We start from the raw sequence: 18,488 nt of genomic DNA, 5'->3' as shown, positions 1-18,488 counted from the left end.
ATATAGAAAGAACCGTCACAGGAAAAGCTTGTTTTCTCCTGTTCCGACAATGGAAGGCGGTTTTTAAGCAGAGATTGGATGGCCATCCGGCGCGGATGCTTTAGCTGAGATTCCTGCCTTGCAAAGGGGGGTCGGACTAGATGACCCTCGAGGTCCTTTCCAACTCTGCAGTTCTGTTCCACTTCTTCAAAGCATTGCATCAGAAAGGTTTTCCTGCCTTCCAGCGCAAGCATTTGACCCCAAAGCGCTTGCCCCCCTCTCCCGAGAGAAGAGTTCCGTGAACTGCAACCGGGAACCGGAAGAGAGAGGCGAGGTCGGGCTCCCTTTCGCGAGGGCGTCTCTACCTCTTTGTCGCAACCGGGGCCTGGTTTCTGGCGGTTGGGCGGAGGCGGACGCCGCAGCTGACGACGCCCGTCCAGAGCGAGGTAGGGGCGAAGGAGCCGGGGCTGGGGCGAGGCAGCGCCGGCCTTCTCGGTGGGCCGCAGCGGGGGGCGAAGGAAGGAAGCGGTGCTTTGTTGCCCGGCCCTTGAGCGTCGGTGGCCGTGAGGGGAAGGCGGGGAAGAATTGCCACAGAATTGCTGAGGGGCTCCAGCTGGGGGGGGGGGGGCAAGCGGAGCCGCCTCTGCGGAAGGAGGTATTGTGGGGATGGGCTGTCCCGTGTCATCACTACAGGTGGCGGGTTCGGGGCGTGGCCCAACCCTGGCCCCGCCCCCTTTTCGAGTTTGCAGCGACGCGCGGGAATTAAACAGGTGAAGGGCCGGATTTAGGCTTGATGAGGCCCTCAGCTACTGAAGGTAATGGGGCCCTTTATATGTCCAGCAGTCCTTTGTCAACAACAAATTGTCGCTGTTTTTTTGTCTTGAATATATGCTATGTGGTCATTTATGGACCCAGTAGGTTTCTAAAGCCATTTGTACATAACAAAAGGCTAGCAGGCGGGGCTCATTATTTACATCATAGGAGCCTTTTGTTGTTGTTTGGTCGTGTCCGACTCTTTGTGACCCCATGGACCAGAGCACGCCAGGCACTCCTGTCTTCCACTGCCTCCGGCAGTTTGGTCAAACTCATGCTGGTAGCTTCAAGAACACTGTCCAACCATCTCATCCTCTGTCATCCCCTTCTCCTTGTGCCCTCCATCTTTCCCAATATCAGGGTCTTTTCCAGGGAGTCTTCTCTTCTCATGAGGTGGCCAAAGTATTGGAGCCTCAGCTTCACGATCTGTCCTTTTAGTGAGCACTCAGGGCTGATTTCCTTCAGAATTTATAGGTTTGATCTTCTTGCAGTCCATGGGACTCTCAAGAGTCTCCTCCAGCACCATAATTCAAAAGCATCAATTCTTTGGCGATCAGCCTTCTTTACGGTCCAGCTCTCACTTCCATACATCACTACTGGGTAAACTACGCAACACAAAACACTGTTGCTGTATGCAGGTCATAGCTGTCAACTTTTCCCTTTTCTTGCGAGGAATCCTATTCAGAATAAGGGAATTTTTTATTTTTATTTATTTTATTTGTTTTTTTATCTTATATTTTGGAAATGTACATCCAGTTTTGTTTTTTCTTTAATTTTTTAGGGCCCAAGAAAGTGGGGCCCTAAGCTATAGCTTCTACGGGAGAAACAGAATTTATCCCGTAGTTTCTACGGGAGAAACAGGGATAAATTCTCCTTGCAGCTGTAAAACATACATGAGGCTTGAATTTGTTTTGCTTATCACCCAATGGTCGAGTTGGAAGGGACCACGAGTGTCTTCTAGTCCAACCCCCTTGCTATGCAGGCCTAGGTGCCAACTCGTGGGGCCGAGGTCCCTTCGCCCCCCCCCCCACTGCAGTAAAATATTTGAGGGGGCTGACCCTACTCCCCACAAAGTTGATGGGCATTGCCATTCAAATGGTGTGTCATGTGATCGATTACGCAGGGCAGCCTGGCCCCCCCAATATTTTAATTAAGTTGGTAATAATTCAGAGTCACTTTCTGTTTCTTTCATCCCCTTTTCCTTTACTGTCACCTTTGAAAAGGCGAATTACATATTTAATATATCTTATTTTGTGCAAGAGCAGGTCTGCACAAAAGAAGATGGTTGTTTAAAAAAAGAAATGTAAATGTGCTTTCAGCAACAACTGACTGGTGCGAAAAGGGCAGGCTGCATCCTTTCCTTTGGGCTGATGTAAACTAAATGAAAATAGGGGTTTGTGGCAATAGATGGCACTCAGCCAAATGTCACAACTAAAAAACCTGGTGATGTGAGGTGAGAATATTCTCCGGAGAGTATTCTCGAGAATGAGAATTTTCTTGAGAATATCTCAAGAATTCTCCGGAGAATATTCTCCACAAACTGTAAATTCTAATGTAAGAAGCACTTTTACAACCCACATTTAAAAGATCTAGTAAATAATAAGTCAAGCTGTGATATTGCCAGTGTAAGTAATGAATAATGATTTTTTTGATCCAGTTACATTACTGAGCATTGTGTCATTCACCATTGGCAGTGAGCTACAGAAAAAAAATTTTTTTTTTAGTTTTAAAAATGCTATTTATTTAATTTGATGAACATTTGAATTCATATGAATTTCAACTATACGTAATAGCCTTTTTTTCTATTTTGGGGTGACCTTATTCTTAGAAATTCTATACCCTTGGCCATACAGTGTGATTTTTTTTTTGTTTACAGAAAGTAGCTTTAATGCTTTATACACTTAAGTACCTAAGGGCCTACACAGTTATGTGTAACAGCATGTGAGGTGGCCTTGATTTAAACAGTTGACGTTTCTATATTTTTATTTAGTGCCAGTAACTGGTTTTTGCAGTGCCATTCAATGGTACAAGGTGCCATTTACCAGAGAGTGACATATTGAAATATATTATAAAAAAATGATAATATATTTAATGTTAGATAAAGGTAAAGGGACCCCTGACCATTGGGTCCAGTCACGGACGACTCTGGGGTTGTGGCGCTCAAATGGTTTCTTTTTTATATGTATGCATATAGTTTTGTTTCTCAAGCTGTGTTTTAGTCACCAAAACAGTTATTAAGTGTTAGAGCTATCAGAGCACAAGATAGCCTATTATTGAATGTACTTGTATTAAACCTTAACATGCCAATTGTATTTTTTGACTTGTCCTATAACATGTACATGTTCTAATGGAATAATAAAATATGATTTAACTAATGAGTTTCATTATACCAAACCTCAACATGACAATTACTGGTGCCCTCACCTTAGAATGCATTGAAATGAATATTCTCTTATTTTAAATGAAAATTCTCTAAACTCATTAATCGAGAATATTCCCTTATCAAATTATCTATGGAACAGGAAAATTCAAATTTTGTGCAGGGTGGAGTGCACGCCGACACCTGGATGAGGAGAATATAATGCAGATACCACTAAAATAAAATATAGACATAAGCAGCTTCAAGTCCTCATTAAAGTAAGCACTCAGTCTGAGCTCAGAGTATGTGCAGATTACTAAACTCACTGTTTTCAGAAGCAGAATAATTACATGAGTAAACAGCGTATATTTATTCAACATGAGATCTATATACAGGCAGTTTGGTGTGTCATCCTATACACGCACGCACGCACACACACACGTTAGTGCCTTACTTGGAAAGCAATGGATTTCAGACTCCCTACCATTGTTAAACCCTTTTCCACACTCATTTGTCTAGTGAGGGACTTCAGCACTTTGCCGAGAGTGTCTAGAGGCAATCCTGGGTTCAGACAACATGCTAAACCAAACCATTTCTTCACTTGTAGCAGTGCAGGAATTTGGGAGGAGTGCAGTGTCCTTGATTTCCTCTCTCAGAACACCCACATATTTGTGCTAATATGTTGTTTAGATTAGCATAATATGCATCTGAAATAGCATCTCTGATTAGTAGATTACATTTTGCTAGAAATTCTGATCTTCGAGAAATGTAAAATAACATTACATTTCTAGGTGTATTGTGCTCAGTTTAAAACTTACAATACTGAGCTCTACTCTTCTGTTCTATTACAGGTTTGTACTGGACCACAAAAATATGTGATTAGAACGAATGTCAACAACCTTGTGAGTAGACCACACTTACCTACTGAAGACCGGATACTTTCTTAATAAGTGAGTATTTAAGATATTATCTTTACTACTTGATCACTTCAGTATCTCAGTCTGTAATTCTAGTTTGCAGCAAACATGAGACTGAGCTCTGAAGGGGGAAAAGTTCATCTTCAGCAGGGTGAGCCTGTAAGCATCTAGAAATTAGGACAGTTGTTTTGCAAAGATGTGATGAAGCCAGAGTTGGGCTTCTTCAGATTTTGGCTGGGAATTAGGCCAGAAAGCCTGACTGGCTTTGAATGAGCACCCCCAGTTGTGTAGCTCATTAGAGTTCTTAACAGTGGGCTCAGTCATACTGTAGTTTAAAGTGGATAGTAAGCTTTCTGTACCTCCATTAATTCTCCGTTGCCAGCATGACATTCTCCTCTAAAACACTCCCTTCCCAGACTTCCTCCCTCCTCCAGATGTTCTCATACCTTCTACTTTTCAGAGTATCCCTGGTATGAGAAAATCTGGATTGAGGAAGCGGAAAGTGTGGGAAGGCGATAATTTGGAGGAGAATGTCATCTGGACAATGGAGAATCTGTGAAAGTACAGGAAGCTTACCATCCACATTAAATGACAGCATGGGTGAGCCCAACATCACAGACTGGAAATGAAAGCAGCTTTATGTGCTTAGTTTTTGTTCTTCCAGATATAATGGAAGCAGCTGCTACTCTAGAAGGCACTGGTGATCTCTTACAAATTCTGTCTAGTCCCTTTCGTGAAAACTTTTTCGTTTTCAAAGGAGGCTGAATAGACCACAAACCATTTCTGTAGATGAATAGCACTTACAGAATAAATATGTTCATTTGACATTTATTTATTTCATAAAATTTATACACTGCTTGATTTGGGGGAAATCCGTCAAAGAAGTTTATCCTTTAGAACTGTACTTTTCACGTCTTTCATTTCAGGGTTTGTTTTCTGTATTTGTAGTAAACCATAACTATCTAGAAGGATTTGGATAAACGCTTTTTGGAATTTATCAAGGTATAAAAAGCAAAGCAACATGTTGCTGGACACACAGTCAGTTGGAACAATTTCAACTACCATCACTCTGTATTAAATTCAGGCTTTCCATTGCCGAGCTGGTTTTATTGTATAGAGAATTTAACTTTCAGCTGTTGCAGGACATTGATCTTCAGTCAGTGGGTCAGAACCTCCAAGGGGGTGGAAGAATTCCTTCTTGTATAGAAGAAGGAATTTCAGGTGGTGAAGTGTTTCTTATCTCCCTGCCTGATAAGCTGTGCCAACCAGAATTCAATCTGCCGTATTGAATAGGGAACCCTGACCGCCTCCTTTACACCTGGTTGGTCCTGATAGAAAAGCAGGAACCTGGATGTGTGTGTTGAAAAGTTGAAAGTAGGCCCCATTTTTCAGGTTGCAGTTAAGGATCATAGGCAGGAGTCTGCAGCTTTTGGCTGGCCTTGCTCAGAGCCTGTTTTCTTAGAAACAAGAAGCAGGGAAAATGTAGGCTTGGGCTGCTGCTTGACTGTGTTTCTCTGAATGCAGCCCCTCCTTTATCATTTAGAAAATAGAGACAGATGTGTGAGGGCTTCAGCCGCTGCTTGGTAGCAAGACTCACAGCTCCTCTGCTGGGCAACAGCTGTAGAAGCCTGCCTCCCTCACCTGCTCCTCTCTCCTATGAGATAGAGAGGCAGGAACGCACTGAGTGGTGATGCTCAGAATGCTGCCATTGGGCAGCAGCCAATAAGTCCCTATAGCAGGAAAGGGTGGTGGGCTTGCTGGCTTGACCCGGGGCGTGGGGAGCATGGCCAGCTTTTCTCCCAGTCTTGGAGCTGGAAATAGAACTGCCACAAAGCTACCAGGTCAACTCCCACCCATCTCTGCAGCTTCAAAGTTGGGCGGAAACTTGTTGTCACTCAACATGGTCGCCAGAGGGCAGTGCCACACTGCAGTTGTTGAAGTCTAGTCAAGACTAGATTGGGGCATCATAACTATGTGGAATAACTGCTAAAATCCCAATGCTTGTGAAACAGCTATTTAAAAAAAGGGAAAAAAGATTGTTGCTATTGTAAACTTGAAAAGTAAGGATAAAAGAGCAAGGGTTGGGAAGACCCAATTTATAGAATATTAAAAAACAAACACCAACACTTCGCTATATTTGCTTAGAAGAAATAAGCCCAGTTAATTTCAAAGGAACCTGGTTTCATACAAGAGTGCTTAGGATCAGAGTCTTTGGTACAGTCAGAATGATCCAAATATTTATTCAGAATTACTGTGTAAAATATACTGGGATTCTGTTTGGAAAATACTGAGTCTTGAGTATCCAAAATCCATATTTTCCTTTCCATAATCCAATTTTTAAGCATCAAGAAAAATACTTAGATAGTAGAACAACACATTAGCAGTGGAATTAACACATTAAACAGATTGTTCACTTGATTCTTATTCTGGTTGTGTAATTACCTCTCACATTTCCACAGCTTCAACCTGTATTTTCCACTTCGGGTTGTGTTTTATTGCTTTTCCTTTACTGATACCCAGTTCAGGATACATGGTGGCCATGGATGTGGTCCACCAAACACTATTGTTACATAACTTCCATGAATTCCAACAGATTTTTATTTATTTATGAGATGTCCTTTGTTATAAGGTCCCAGGGTAGGTTACAACAACAGACTGTACAATTGTAGAACTCCCTTTGAAAAGCGATGGAGGTTGCATAGCATACATCTTTAATGGTTTGCTTTCGTTTCTCTGTCTCTACATTGGGCATTTGATGCACATGAGTTGAATGAAATCTTTGTGTAAATGAAATGTACAATAGAGATGGTTAACATTTAAAGTAAGTCTGAGGGGGCTGATGTATTCAGGGAGGATGGTATTTTAAGCAAAATCACACCACCACTGCTTATGTGCTGAAGTTCAAATGTAAATAAGGAACGGATAAATGAGAAATGAAATCGCATTAAGAGAGGTTTTATTTATAGCCCGTATAAGAATGTCTCATCTGCATCACTGTCTCTTATCTGGAGACTGCATAAGGTATATCCATGTACCCTTCTTCAGTTGGAGAAAACTAGGCTTTTCAAATTTATAATCATTAGCAATATTTGTATATCATCCAGTCATCAATGATCTCTGGGAAGTGAACGGTAAAATATTAAAACATGAAGCAAAAACAGAATAAAACTTATCACAAAAACTGAAATAGGTAAAATCAGCAAGCTATTTAATATGGCAGATTGAAAAGCAGCAACAAATTTTAAAATTAAAATGCCTGGGAAAATAAAAAGTTGCCAGAAGGGGCATAATATGGGAGCTGGCAAGCCTCTTTGCAGGGGATCTTTCCTTCCCTCCTGATCACCCTTTATATTCTGAAATTAAGCTGCAGAGGTCAGGGAGATCTCTTCTTAGTAAGGATTTACCAACTGTCTGACATTCATCATAGTGACCTGAACCAACCCTCAGAAGTGAGAGAGTTACTAATCCTTCTAGGGGAGAAAAAGGAGTAAAAGTGTTCTCTGTTCAGAGTGAAATATGAAGCACTATGGGTGAAATTCAATGTTGTACTATTATGAACGCTCTGTCTGCATAAGCACTGCAGCTTGCCAGGTGGGTTCTCCCAATTCCCCCCAAGAGCCAATTTTGAGGGGAGTGGAGATGTCCCTTGTTGCATAAGCAGAAATCCTTATTCAGGGCTTCTGCCGAGGTGACATGTAAGTTGAATCCTGCACTATATGTATACAGTACAGTAGTTTGGATCTGACTTCCATGTGACAGTTTTTCTCATTCAGGAAAATAATTGCTTGCTCGAAGTGTTAGCATTGTTTTCACCAGCATAGTCTCACCGTTGGTTTCATTTCATTTCATTTTCAACTACAGGCTTGCTGCATTTCCCAGAAACAGACATGTCCTATGTGTTTGTAAACGATTCTTCACAGACAAATGTGCCTCTGCTGCAGGCTTGCATTGATGGAGATTTTAACTATTCCAAGAGGCTCTTGGAGAGTGGCTTTGACCCAAACATTCGCGACAGCCGTGGCCGAACAGGCCTCCACCTAGCAGCGGCTAGAGGAAACGTAGACATCTGTCAGTTGTTGCATAAATTTGGTGCAGATCTGCTGGCCACTGATTATCAAGGTAACACAGCCCTTCACCTGTGTGGGCATGTGGATACCATTCAATTCCTCGTGTCCAATGGGCTCAAAATAGATATTTGGTAAGTATGCTGGAACCCTGTGTCTTGAATTTAAAAAATAATAATAATACTTGTTGTTTGATAATCTACCGTAATAGGCAGATTGGGCCCTGCAAAGGAACATGCGAGGGATTTCAGACATGTCAGTTTATTCTGCAGCCTTGCCAGAGTAGAAATTCAGCATAGTTCTGGGCTAATGAGCTGCACAAAAAACAAAAGCTGTTTCAGAGCTGACACAGGAGAAGCTGGAAAGGTCTTCAGGTCCATTATTATAGCTTATAATGGACTTGCTTTTCCTCCCCAATGACTGTGTAGCACGAGGAACTGTGATTCTCCCACATTATGAGCAGTGTTAGAAACTCTGTGTTAGATCTATAACACAGATATATAGCGGTGTTAGATATATAAGCTAGGCACCAAATGGCACCCTAAACCTAGGTTACAGTCAACACAACGGAATGTCTGTTCGCAAGGGGGTTAGACTAGATGACCCTGTGGGTCCCTTCCAACACTACAGTTCTATGATCTCAACTACATTGCTTGACTGTTGACTCTTAAAACAATTCACTTGTCCCAGTATGCAAGAAGGAGAAACACACATGGTGGAAATGGAAATGGGTATTAAATGTGGTCTAAGGCAGAGGTTTATAAACTGGTTTTTGAGTTTCATTTGGCTGGCCTGTGGAAAGGCTGCAGCTCAGTCAAATATATGTGTCCCCAGCCCTGCTCTGATGTGCTGATGGAGGACTAAGATGCCCAGCAAGGGGTACATGATTTTCATGGCAGTTCAGAAACATAGATCACGCATCTTTTGCTGCGCATGAGTCAACTGGCTTGATGGAGATGTCATTTGCCAACCTGGTGCCCAGAGATCTCCATGTAGTCACAGTTGGACCAGCGCCAGTAACAAAACGTGCCTGGCATCTGGGGAATTTCCTCAGTACCACTGCCTCTTTTTGATAGTTGTTGCCACTGTCATAAGCCCCTTCCATGGAAGGTAAAGGACTATCTGTACTGCATGTTGTGGTGGCACCATGGAAGCGGTATCAGGCAGAAACTATTTCCAGTGCCTTCCATGCGATACTGTCAGATGAGCACTTGTGCACCTGACAAAGGAATAATGTCTATGGTCATAGGTGGTGCTGGTATTCTGATACAGATCCTTAATGTGGAGATGAAGGACGGAGTCATCTCAAAATAACTGGCCTCATTTCACGACTTGCTGGTTTCAGTGTAAAGAAAAAAGTGTTCCCCAGTTCTTTTTCATTGCTGTGGACAACATTGTTTTCCAGCATTCACCTTACCTGCTCCCAGAGCTTGTGATTCAGTCTTTTCTCTGAAATACTGCATATTTGCTCTGCCAGGCTCCCAACATCTGTCAATGCCAGTGCCCGGACAGAAGCACTTAATGTACTGAATAAATAAACACATTTAAAATTGTCCCAGAATGGTTTCTTGTTTGAACTATCTGCTCACTTATACTTATTGTTGAAAAACTGCAGTCAGGCTTAAGTCTGTTGTTTTTATTTTTTTGAGCTATATTTTGACATTTTCTCTTATTGACTTGTATTTGGCTAAGAGATCTAGAGACAGTGCAATCTTAGTAAGTTCACCTGTACTTTGCATGAATTCAAAAAAAATCATAATTAACTTTGGGATAGATCCTCTGATAATGCAACAGGAAGCTCTGAAAAAGAATTGGTGCCAGATATGGTACTGACGTGAGGGACGCGGGTGGCGCTGTGGGTTAAACCACAGAGCCTTGGACTTGCCGATTAGAAGGTTGGCGGTTCGAATCCCCGCAACGGGGTGAGCTCCCATTGCTTGGTCCCTGCTCCTGCCAACCTAGCAGTTCAAAAGCACATCCAAGTGCAAATAGATAAATAGGTACCGCTCCGGCAGGAAGGTATACGGCATTTCTGTGCGCTGCTCTGGTTCGCCAGAAGCGGCTTAGTCATGCTGTCCACATGACCCGGAAGCTGTACGCTGGCTCCCTCGGCCAATAAAGTGAGATGAGCGCCGCAACCCCAGAGTCGGTCACGACTGGACAACAAAAATGCAAGAGGAAAGATAATGGGCAGAGAAAAATGTGATCAAATGCAATTGTGCAGACTTAAAATAAAATAAAATTAACCTGGATCTTGCAATCCCAAACAATCTCTTAACCGTTGTTTAGGAAAAGTTGCTTTCATTTCCCCTTTTCTCCATCCATTGTCAGTATTAAATTCAAAAGAGTTTTTAATGAATGATAAAATTAAGGAGCTATTTATTTTGTCTACATTGGTGCTCGTTTACTACTCAGGTAGTAATAAAAACACTGCAATAATGGGCTACTTGAAGGCCACTTGAAATGCTTTATCCTTGCATGCTTACACCTCTAAAAATTGCTTTCATATGGCAGTTATAACATTGGGAAACTGCTTTCCACCTGTTTCACCTGTCTAAATTGGAGAGATAGTGCTGATGCTGCATCATCCAGACGACCTCCATGCTGCACCTTTGTGTTATTGGATGGAATCGCATGGTAAATGGTTCTGAAATATTACACATCTCCCTCATAATGCAAGGAATGTCCCTAAAAATTGTTCTGATATAGAAGTCATAGAATTGTAGCATTGGAAGAGATCCCAGGGGTCATCTAGTCAAACCACTTGCAATGCAGGAATCTCAACACGCGGTCCCTTATCTAATTTGAAACCATACTTAGCTTTGCAAATGTGGCAACAGTTTTATTGCATCTATCCATGTTTCAAGTAGAAACAGTTCTGTGAGCTCTTTCTCTCTATGCTTAATATAGCAATCACCAAGGTGCTACACCTCTTGTTCTGGCAAAACGAAGAGGTGTAAATAAAGATGTGATCCGGTTGCTAGAATCTTTGGAGGAACAAGAAGTGAAAGGATTCAACAGAGGAACTCACTCGAAGCTGGAAACAATGCAGACTGCTGAGAGTGAAAGGTACTACAAAAAAATCAAATCAGTATTGTTTACTGGTTCAACATAGCTGAATGAGTTCTCATGTTTGGAGCTTGTTCTGCGTATTCAAAAAGGTCAGGGCTTATTGTCAGCGTTTCCATAGAACCTTTACTCTATGTTTGGGCTTTAGTTTCCAAGTTGATCTTTCAGGTTCTTCGAAAGCTGGACTGCCTGTGTCTTATGTGACTCATGAACTTTGGTAGTCAGCCAATATCACATATGGTTAGTTCTCAATGAGCCTGTACCATCTCGGATCGCCAGAGGAGGCTCACGTGATCTGACTTCTCTTCCATACCAAAAAGCGAAAACCCTAGACATAGAAAACTAGATGTCAGGGAGAAAGGTTCTAGCTTAACTTTCTCCCTGACATGTTGGAAAACCACGGGCAGATAGTGATTTTTGTACGGAGGAGTATTCAGTCATGCCCAAACCAGCCCAAACTAGGCTGTAGTGAGTGGCTTCAGCAGCAGAAAGTCTTTGAGGGTCCTTTCGTGTTCTGTGTGACAGACCTGCTTTCAGTGTGTCCATTGTGTGTCTTTCAATGAACGCTGTGTTATTGGAAAGGGAGATATGCTTGTGTAAACACAGGAAGCCTCAGGCACCTGCTGCAGGTTGCAGTTGTCTGACTGGTGCTACACACTTTCCATAGCCTTTCTGTGGTAGGCAAGGGAGCTCTCACTTCCACCATCCCTGCTGTTTTATGCAGATAGGCCCCTTCCCAGCTGCTGGAGGGGGCAAGTTGAAAATACTATCTGCCTTGGAAATGTATGTGCTTCATATTTACAGTGAAGCAGCTGGAATATTGATATGTTCAGGTTTTCATCCTGAAAATTATTTTCAAGTAGAAACTAGGCTAGACTTTTTAATGCCTGTCCTCCAATCCTTATCAACACATTGGGAAAGGGGAACAAGATCTTTATTCCTTAAACATTTTATGGGTTTTTTCAAGATCCTCTTACGCATTAAGTAAATCAAAACAGTGGTTTTCTTTGCCCGTTCTGTAGGAGATGCAGCCCACCTCTTCCATTTAAGAAGTACCTTCAATTCTAATCGAGCTTTCGTTTGCAAATCAGCATTGTGCATCTAATGCATTTAAACATAATCCATTGCTTCCTTATCCCCTAATTTTTTTTCATGAAATGACTTGGCAAAGAAAAATGCCTTATTCAGCTGCAAATATCTAAACAATGTGCTGCCCAGTGTCCCTAGAATTGCTCTACAGTCTTTTAAGTACCATCTTTTTATACAGGACTTTTCATGGCATCAATAGGTATACTTAGGGCTCAAAAGTGCATTTACATTTGTACCCTTTGTGGTTGAATAGAAAAATATAAACAGAAGACTGCAATTAGGGTTTGATTCTTTGCCTTGCGTTCTGTCTCCTTCCTGCTTTCTTATTTCACCAAATTGTTTCTCTTTCTTGTTCTGTTAGCAGTTGAAGCTTGGATTCCCAACTACTCTCACCCTTTTCCTCTAGCGTGGAGTCTTATTGGAGGCATTTTAACTCTGAGGATGTGTTCTCCTTGTGTACTTAGCCTTAGCCAGACCCGTAACTAACGGCCAACCACTCTGTTGGTAGCAACATCTAACAAAAATGCAGCCTGCTTTTCTTAGCAGCAGAAACAACATCTGGGATTCACGTCACTTCCCAAGTCCTTCCAAAATAGCTGGTATTCCAGCACTTCCTACCATTTTAGTGCCGAGAGTTTAATTTGGTGGTAATGGAAAATAACACAGGTGGTTTCTCGGTGAGCCTTTTTCTGTTTTCAAAGAAAGAGGCCTAGTTTGTTTTCAGTAGCCATGTGATCTTTCCACTTAAAATACATCATACCTTTATTTAACCTCTATAGTGGTTATAGATTAACAGGTTGAATCTTAATTAGTAAGCATTCCTGTGGTGTGTTAGAGGAGTTGATAACAAGGGTGAAATGGCTTGGATTCTGCAGTAGCAAACACACCAAGGTTCTTTCCAGGGAAGTAAATATTTAAAAACAAAAGTAGGGAATTATATTACAAATATCAGGTGCTTTCTGTCTGTTTCTCCTCTTTCTGAGATCCTGTGCATGTGTTCTGCCATGGAGCAGTCATGTAGACTGCATAGTGGCAGGAGCAGCCTAGTCTCCTCACTCCATGACCCTTTACCAAATTTTTAGAAGTGTGTGTGCATTTAAGTTTCTAACCTTTTTCCTTTTAGAAGTGTAAAGAAAAACCCACACTCTACCCAGTTACTTGGCAAGCAGTATATGTACTCCCACCTTCTGGCCTGTGGATAGCCAAATATTCTCATTCAACTTTCTTTAAAATTCAGGAGGTGTAATTAATACCTTTTTTGTGTTTCTTTTATGGCTGATTGCAACCACTATTCCTCCTCCCCTGCTGTTCCTTGGGACCATCTTTAGTGGTGATCCCAGCCAATCAGAAATCAGGTCACTGAATGCGATGAGGTTGCAATGCCCTCTCAAACTCCTTCCCCCCGCCCCTGTCCACTTCAGATGGCCAAAGATTACTGGGGCCCACTCGTCACAAAATGGTGACACATGGAGGCAGAGTTTGTCATACTCAGCTGGCAATTATTCATAATGATTTTACTGCTATCTAATCTATCTTTGGGAATTTCTTTGCCACATCATTTTCCTTGTGACAAGGAGTTCCATAACTCAGCTTTCCTCAAACTAAGCACAGGCATTTGCTGTGCAGGCATTGTGACTCAGACTCCACATTTTAGGCAGAATGTGTAGACCTAGAGCATCTAAGTGGAGAAAGCTTTTTCTTTTATATGTTTCCCTTTCCACACCATCGCATGCTTCATTGCCCATCTCTTGAAATATCTACTCCTATTCTCCTTTCACTCTCCACTTGTACCTTAATCCCACCCCCATTTTTTTTCATCCCTCCTCATTAGTCCTGTTACATTCACTTCTTTCTCTTGCAGTGATGTCCCTCAGTTTAATTGCTGAGAGTCTCTTTACACAACCAGTGTTTACGACATTTGGTACAGGGCTGCATCTGTGAAGGGAATATAAAAGATGTTTCCTTTTAACATGCAGCAGGTCTGTGTCAGAGACCAAGGCTCCTTGTGCAGTGTATTGTGTAATAGCATATATTTTGTAAAAACGGTGGTTATGCACTTTTGGTTAAACCATAAACAGAATTCACTCGGTGTGGGTTTTTTGGTGGGAAATACCACTGTAACACTCTTGTAGTTTTGGCAAACGCAGCCAACCAAAGTGTGAAGCAGCCTGGTCATTTTAATCTGGGCTTTCCACATCCAAAACCCAATCTTAGCTCAGTAAGCCCTTGGCATGTTGCTTGCACAGTTAAGTCAATATTAATGTTCTGTGGTTTGGAGTTTTCGCTTGGTGCATTAACCTTAATTCACCTGTGCTCCTTTTATAGCGCAATGGAAAGCCACTCGCTTCTCAACCCCAACCTGCAGCAAGGTGAGGGAGTCCTCTCCAGCTTCCGAACCACCTGGCAAGAATTTGTGGAGGACCTTGGCGTCTGGAGGGTGCTGCTCTTGTTGGTGGTCATTGCTTTGCTCTCTCTGGGGATTGCATACTATGTTAGTGGAGTTCTTCCTTTTGTAGAAAACCAGCCTGAACTCCTGCATTAGAGGCGACGCAGACAAAGAGTGCCCTTTCCATTCTTTTTATCTTCTCAGTCTGTTTTCTTTGGTGCAGGTGGCAGCGGCTGCATGTATTGTTGTCCTTGACATATATACATATGTTCCTTTGTAAAGAACTCCTTTTGAGCAGGGATGCATTCATTTCGACTAAAGATAATCCTAAATCAGCTTTCACCAACTTGGCACCCTCCACATCAGTGCTGGCTGAGGCTGATGGGCACTGATGTCCAAACCAGCTTGAGGGCAACAGGGTACCATTCACAACATGCGCTGAAGGCACATGGCTTCCCCCATAGAACCCTGGGAACTGGGTTAAAGGTGCTGGAAATTGTAGCTCTGGGGGAGACAAATTATAGTTCCCATGATTCTTTGGGGGAGCCAGTGACTGTGATGGTGGTGTAAGTGTGCTTTAAATGTATGGTGTGGATGCATTAAAGGTTACCGAAGGCTGCCTTAAGCTACCTCTAATGAGTCTTGGCTTTGAGTAAAATGTTGTTACTAGCAGTCTCTACTGATAACACACAAAGGTATTAAATGCCCCTGAACAGTATGATAAATTGGGTAGGATGATGGATATCAGAGCAAGTCATCACTATTTTATTGGACCACATCTGTCCTTGTGGGTGCTTAATAGTGTTAACTTTCCATCAGAAATATGCATAGCATAATACTGCAAGGGCACTTCTTTCATCTAAGGGTGCTTTTTTGTAAAGTAGGCTCACTTCCATAACATCATTTCCTTACATTCTATTTGAAATGTTGTCAGTCTTTCTGTTTATTGGTTCAAGGCAATCAGTTTATTTAGAGTGCACAATATTAATATTAATGACATTAACTTGGTTTGTTGGTTGTGGATGAAAACATCTTCTGACTTTAAATATGTTGAGTGGGGGTTTTTTCCCTGTAGGGGAAGCCATTTTTTCTCTCAAAAGCACACAAATAATTTTTAATATGGCATTCATTTGCTGTATAATTCGAAGCATATTTGTGTGTGAGATGTTAGTCTGTTACATTCTCGTTAGGAGCTAGAAAGTAATATTTATCTCATTGAAGTTCCATTAGAAGGCAGGAAAGTGAAAAGGTTTATAGTTTTTCAGATAGCACTTAAAAGCTAATGGGATGCCTTCTCTGCTAACATGATAGAGAGCTAACACAACAGAGAGACACTCAAGTGTTTTAACATTTTAATATATGGGATCACCTGAAAGCTGTCTCAGTACTACAGTTTTGAGGTCCTTTTACTAATTTATATGAGATTTCATTAATACACTCTTAGAAAAATTGTGTAACTATTTAGTAAGTAGTGCAGATATTTTAAAGGCAATTTGGCAAGAGTTTTCTACTAAACAGAATGGGGCGTGTGCTCTTACACACACAATTATAAGAGGGAGAATAATGGTTCATTTCTCTGCTTGGTAAGCTACAATCCATGTAAATCCACATGAGTGAACATAAAATAAACATTTTTAAACTCAGAAATGGAAGGAAATACTAGGTGAGTATATTAAGGGATAAGTGCATTCTCTGTGTTGTTGTTTTCTTTGGCAGAAAGACAGTGGTTCCCCCCGCCCCCTGGCAACGTATAGGCATCTAATCTAAATGTTTTCTTGAAGGATTCTTCAGTTAAAGGTAGCATAAATGGTAAGCGCTCTGCACATGCATGCCAGTTTTGGAATCTTCTTGGTGTACTGTACCTGATCTGAAAATGATCCAGCCACAGTTAATTGCTTTTAAAGACTCCATTTGAGTTTGAAGAGAAAATTCAGCTTGCGTTTAATTCTTTCATGGAAAAATCACTGGATCATTTTTAGATAATATACAACAAATTGGGAAGGCTCCAATACTGGGGTACAAAGTAACTTCTCAGCAGTTAATTTGATGTAGTCATCAGTATTGTTTCACTACAGATTCTCTTTTTATGTTTCTGTAATAAGCTTTAATTGTATTTTAAGCATGATTAGACGCTCTTCATAAATGTGTATAATCCAACTGTGTGCATGTATATTTTCTGTACTGTTTTAGACCATAATAACCATGCAATCTATGTACTGTCTCTGGATCAGTTCTGCACACTGGATGTTTTGAAGTATGGATTGCAGACACAGATATCTGTAGCGTTCCTAACTCTAATAAATAGGTTATTAGAACATGGTTGTTTTGACTTTTTAATGAGGTTTTATTCTTATGGCTTTATTATGTTAATGCAGTTAGAAATGAATATAGCAGCTTCTAATCTGGAGGAATCCATAATGCTTCCAGAGTATGTCCTGAATACAGATGAAATGAGACTGCCTGGCTGACACAGTGGGCAACAAAGAACTTGGATCAAATATACCAGGCAAATCCTAGAGAGGCAATGGATTCTTTTAATGCACCAGTTATGATATTTGAGACCCGTATGGAAGTACCAGCAGTGTGAGTAGTCCTCCCCCACCCCACCTTATTTTTCAAGCGAGTGCACTAATCTGCAAGTAATCCACCCATTGATAGGGAAGGATGGAAAGATGAGTTTATTTGCTACGGTATAACCCTGTGGACATATAATATGAGGCATGTTTGCCTTATCACAAATGAGGAGATGGACACTAAGTTTCCCCCATTATTTGTATCAGACTGAGGGATTTCCCTAGGAACCTTTGGCTCTTAAACCCTGAGAACTTTTGGTGTTATTTAAATAGAAGTGCAATTTTCTATGCTTCACGGCTGTAAGATCTGGAAAAGAGAGCCTGCCTTCTCAAGCCCTACCTCCAATCTGTAACTGGCACTGGGTAGTATATATTTGGCTTAAGTTAATATAGTTAGCCCGAAACTTGTGCACATTTAACTTGTGCAAATTCAGCTTTAAGCACCTTGCAGGGGAAAAAAGAATAAATAAAAAAGGGGGTGGGCATCCAGGAAGAAAGACTTTGGCAATTTTGACTATATGCAATTTTGGCTTTAGGCACGACCCCCAGAACGTAACCCCTGTGTAAGTTGTGGGCTTACTATAAATATTTGCAGTCGGTGATAGCTAGCTGGTTTTAACACTGCCTGTTGAATCATTCAAATAAAAAAATGTGCTTTTATTCCCACCCCATTTGATATAATGCAGATAATTTGTACCTTTCTCAAGTTCTCAAAGGTTTCCATCTCCTTCAGTCCACTGAATTTAATCCACTACATCCTATGGGTCCTTCCTCTCCTGCATTTTTTCCTGCACAAACAGCATAGTGGGAGGGAAGACAACATTTAGCATTCTTTTTGCTGAAGAGTGAGACCGGGTTGTAAGAAATCCCTGCCTCGAGGAAGCCAAGTGGAGATTACAGCCACACTTGGCCACTGTTTTGATCTCTGCACATGCAAAGTATTCCCAATGCACGAACTTGATTTGCATCCATCTTAAAGCTTTAGAAGAGTTGTTTGTTACTATGACAGCGAAGAATTAAGCAACTCAGGCATACCTTTGTCATGTCATAACTATATTGGGCTTTAATCATTCATAGAAGCAGGAGTGCCAAGGGCTGCTGGATTCAGGTTCTTCCCATGTAAGTGTCGATTTGTGGTTCCTATAATACTAATTTGGTTTCCTTGAAACCCTGGAAGATGTTGCCTGGCCTTGTATTTTTTTTCTCTTCGTGCTGCTTTAAGAGGTATTTATATCTTTC

At 41.5% G+C, this 18,488-nt stretch overlaps 1 protein-coding gene across 4 annotated transcripts; it reads left to right on the top strand.

Moving 5' to 3' along the window:
- Positions 1-11: 11 nt before the first annotated feature.
- ANKRD46 (ankyrin repeat domain 46) lies at positions 12-16,991 on the top strand. Of its 4 annotated transcripts, none has more exons than XM_083623535.1 (6): positions 267-425; positions 4,003-4,101; positions 4,529-4,668; positions 7,930-8,266; positions 11,043-11,201; positions 14,616-16,991. In XM_083623535.1, exons 3-6 carry the CDS (start codon positions 4,599-4,601, stop codon positions 14,830-14,832), a joined length of 783 nt encoding a protein of 260 aa, XP_083479661.1. In that variant the 5' UTR covers positions 267-425; positions 4,003-4,101; positions 4,529-4,598; the 3' UTR covers positions 14,833-16,991. The 4 variants fall into 4 exon arrangements, with proteins under 4 accessions (XP_083479663.1, XP_083479661.1, XP_083479662.1 ...); XM_083623536.1 differs by lacking the exon at positions 267-425 and adding an exon at positions 490-634; XM_083623537.1 differs by lacking the exon at positions 4,529-4,668 and having other exon boundaries at positions 12-425.
- Positions 16,992-18,488: the final 1,497 nt, after the last annotated feature.

Source organism: Podarcis filfolensis (genome assembly GCF_964270895.1).
Source record: "Podarcis filfolensis genome assembly, chromosome: 7".
Taxonomy (NCBI): Eukaryota; Metazoa; Chordata; class Lepidosauria; order Squamata; family Lacertidae; genus Podarcis; species Podarcis filfolensis.
This window is presented reverse-complemented; position numbering and strand designations above follow the sequence as displayed.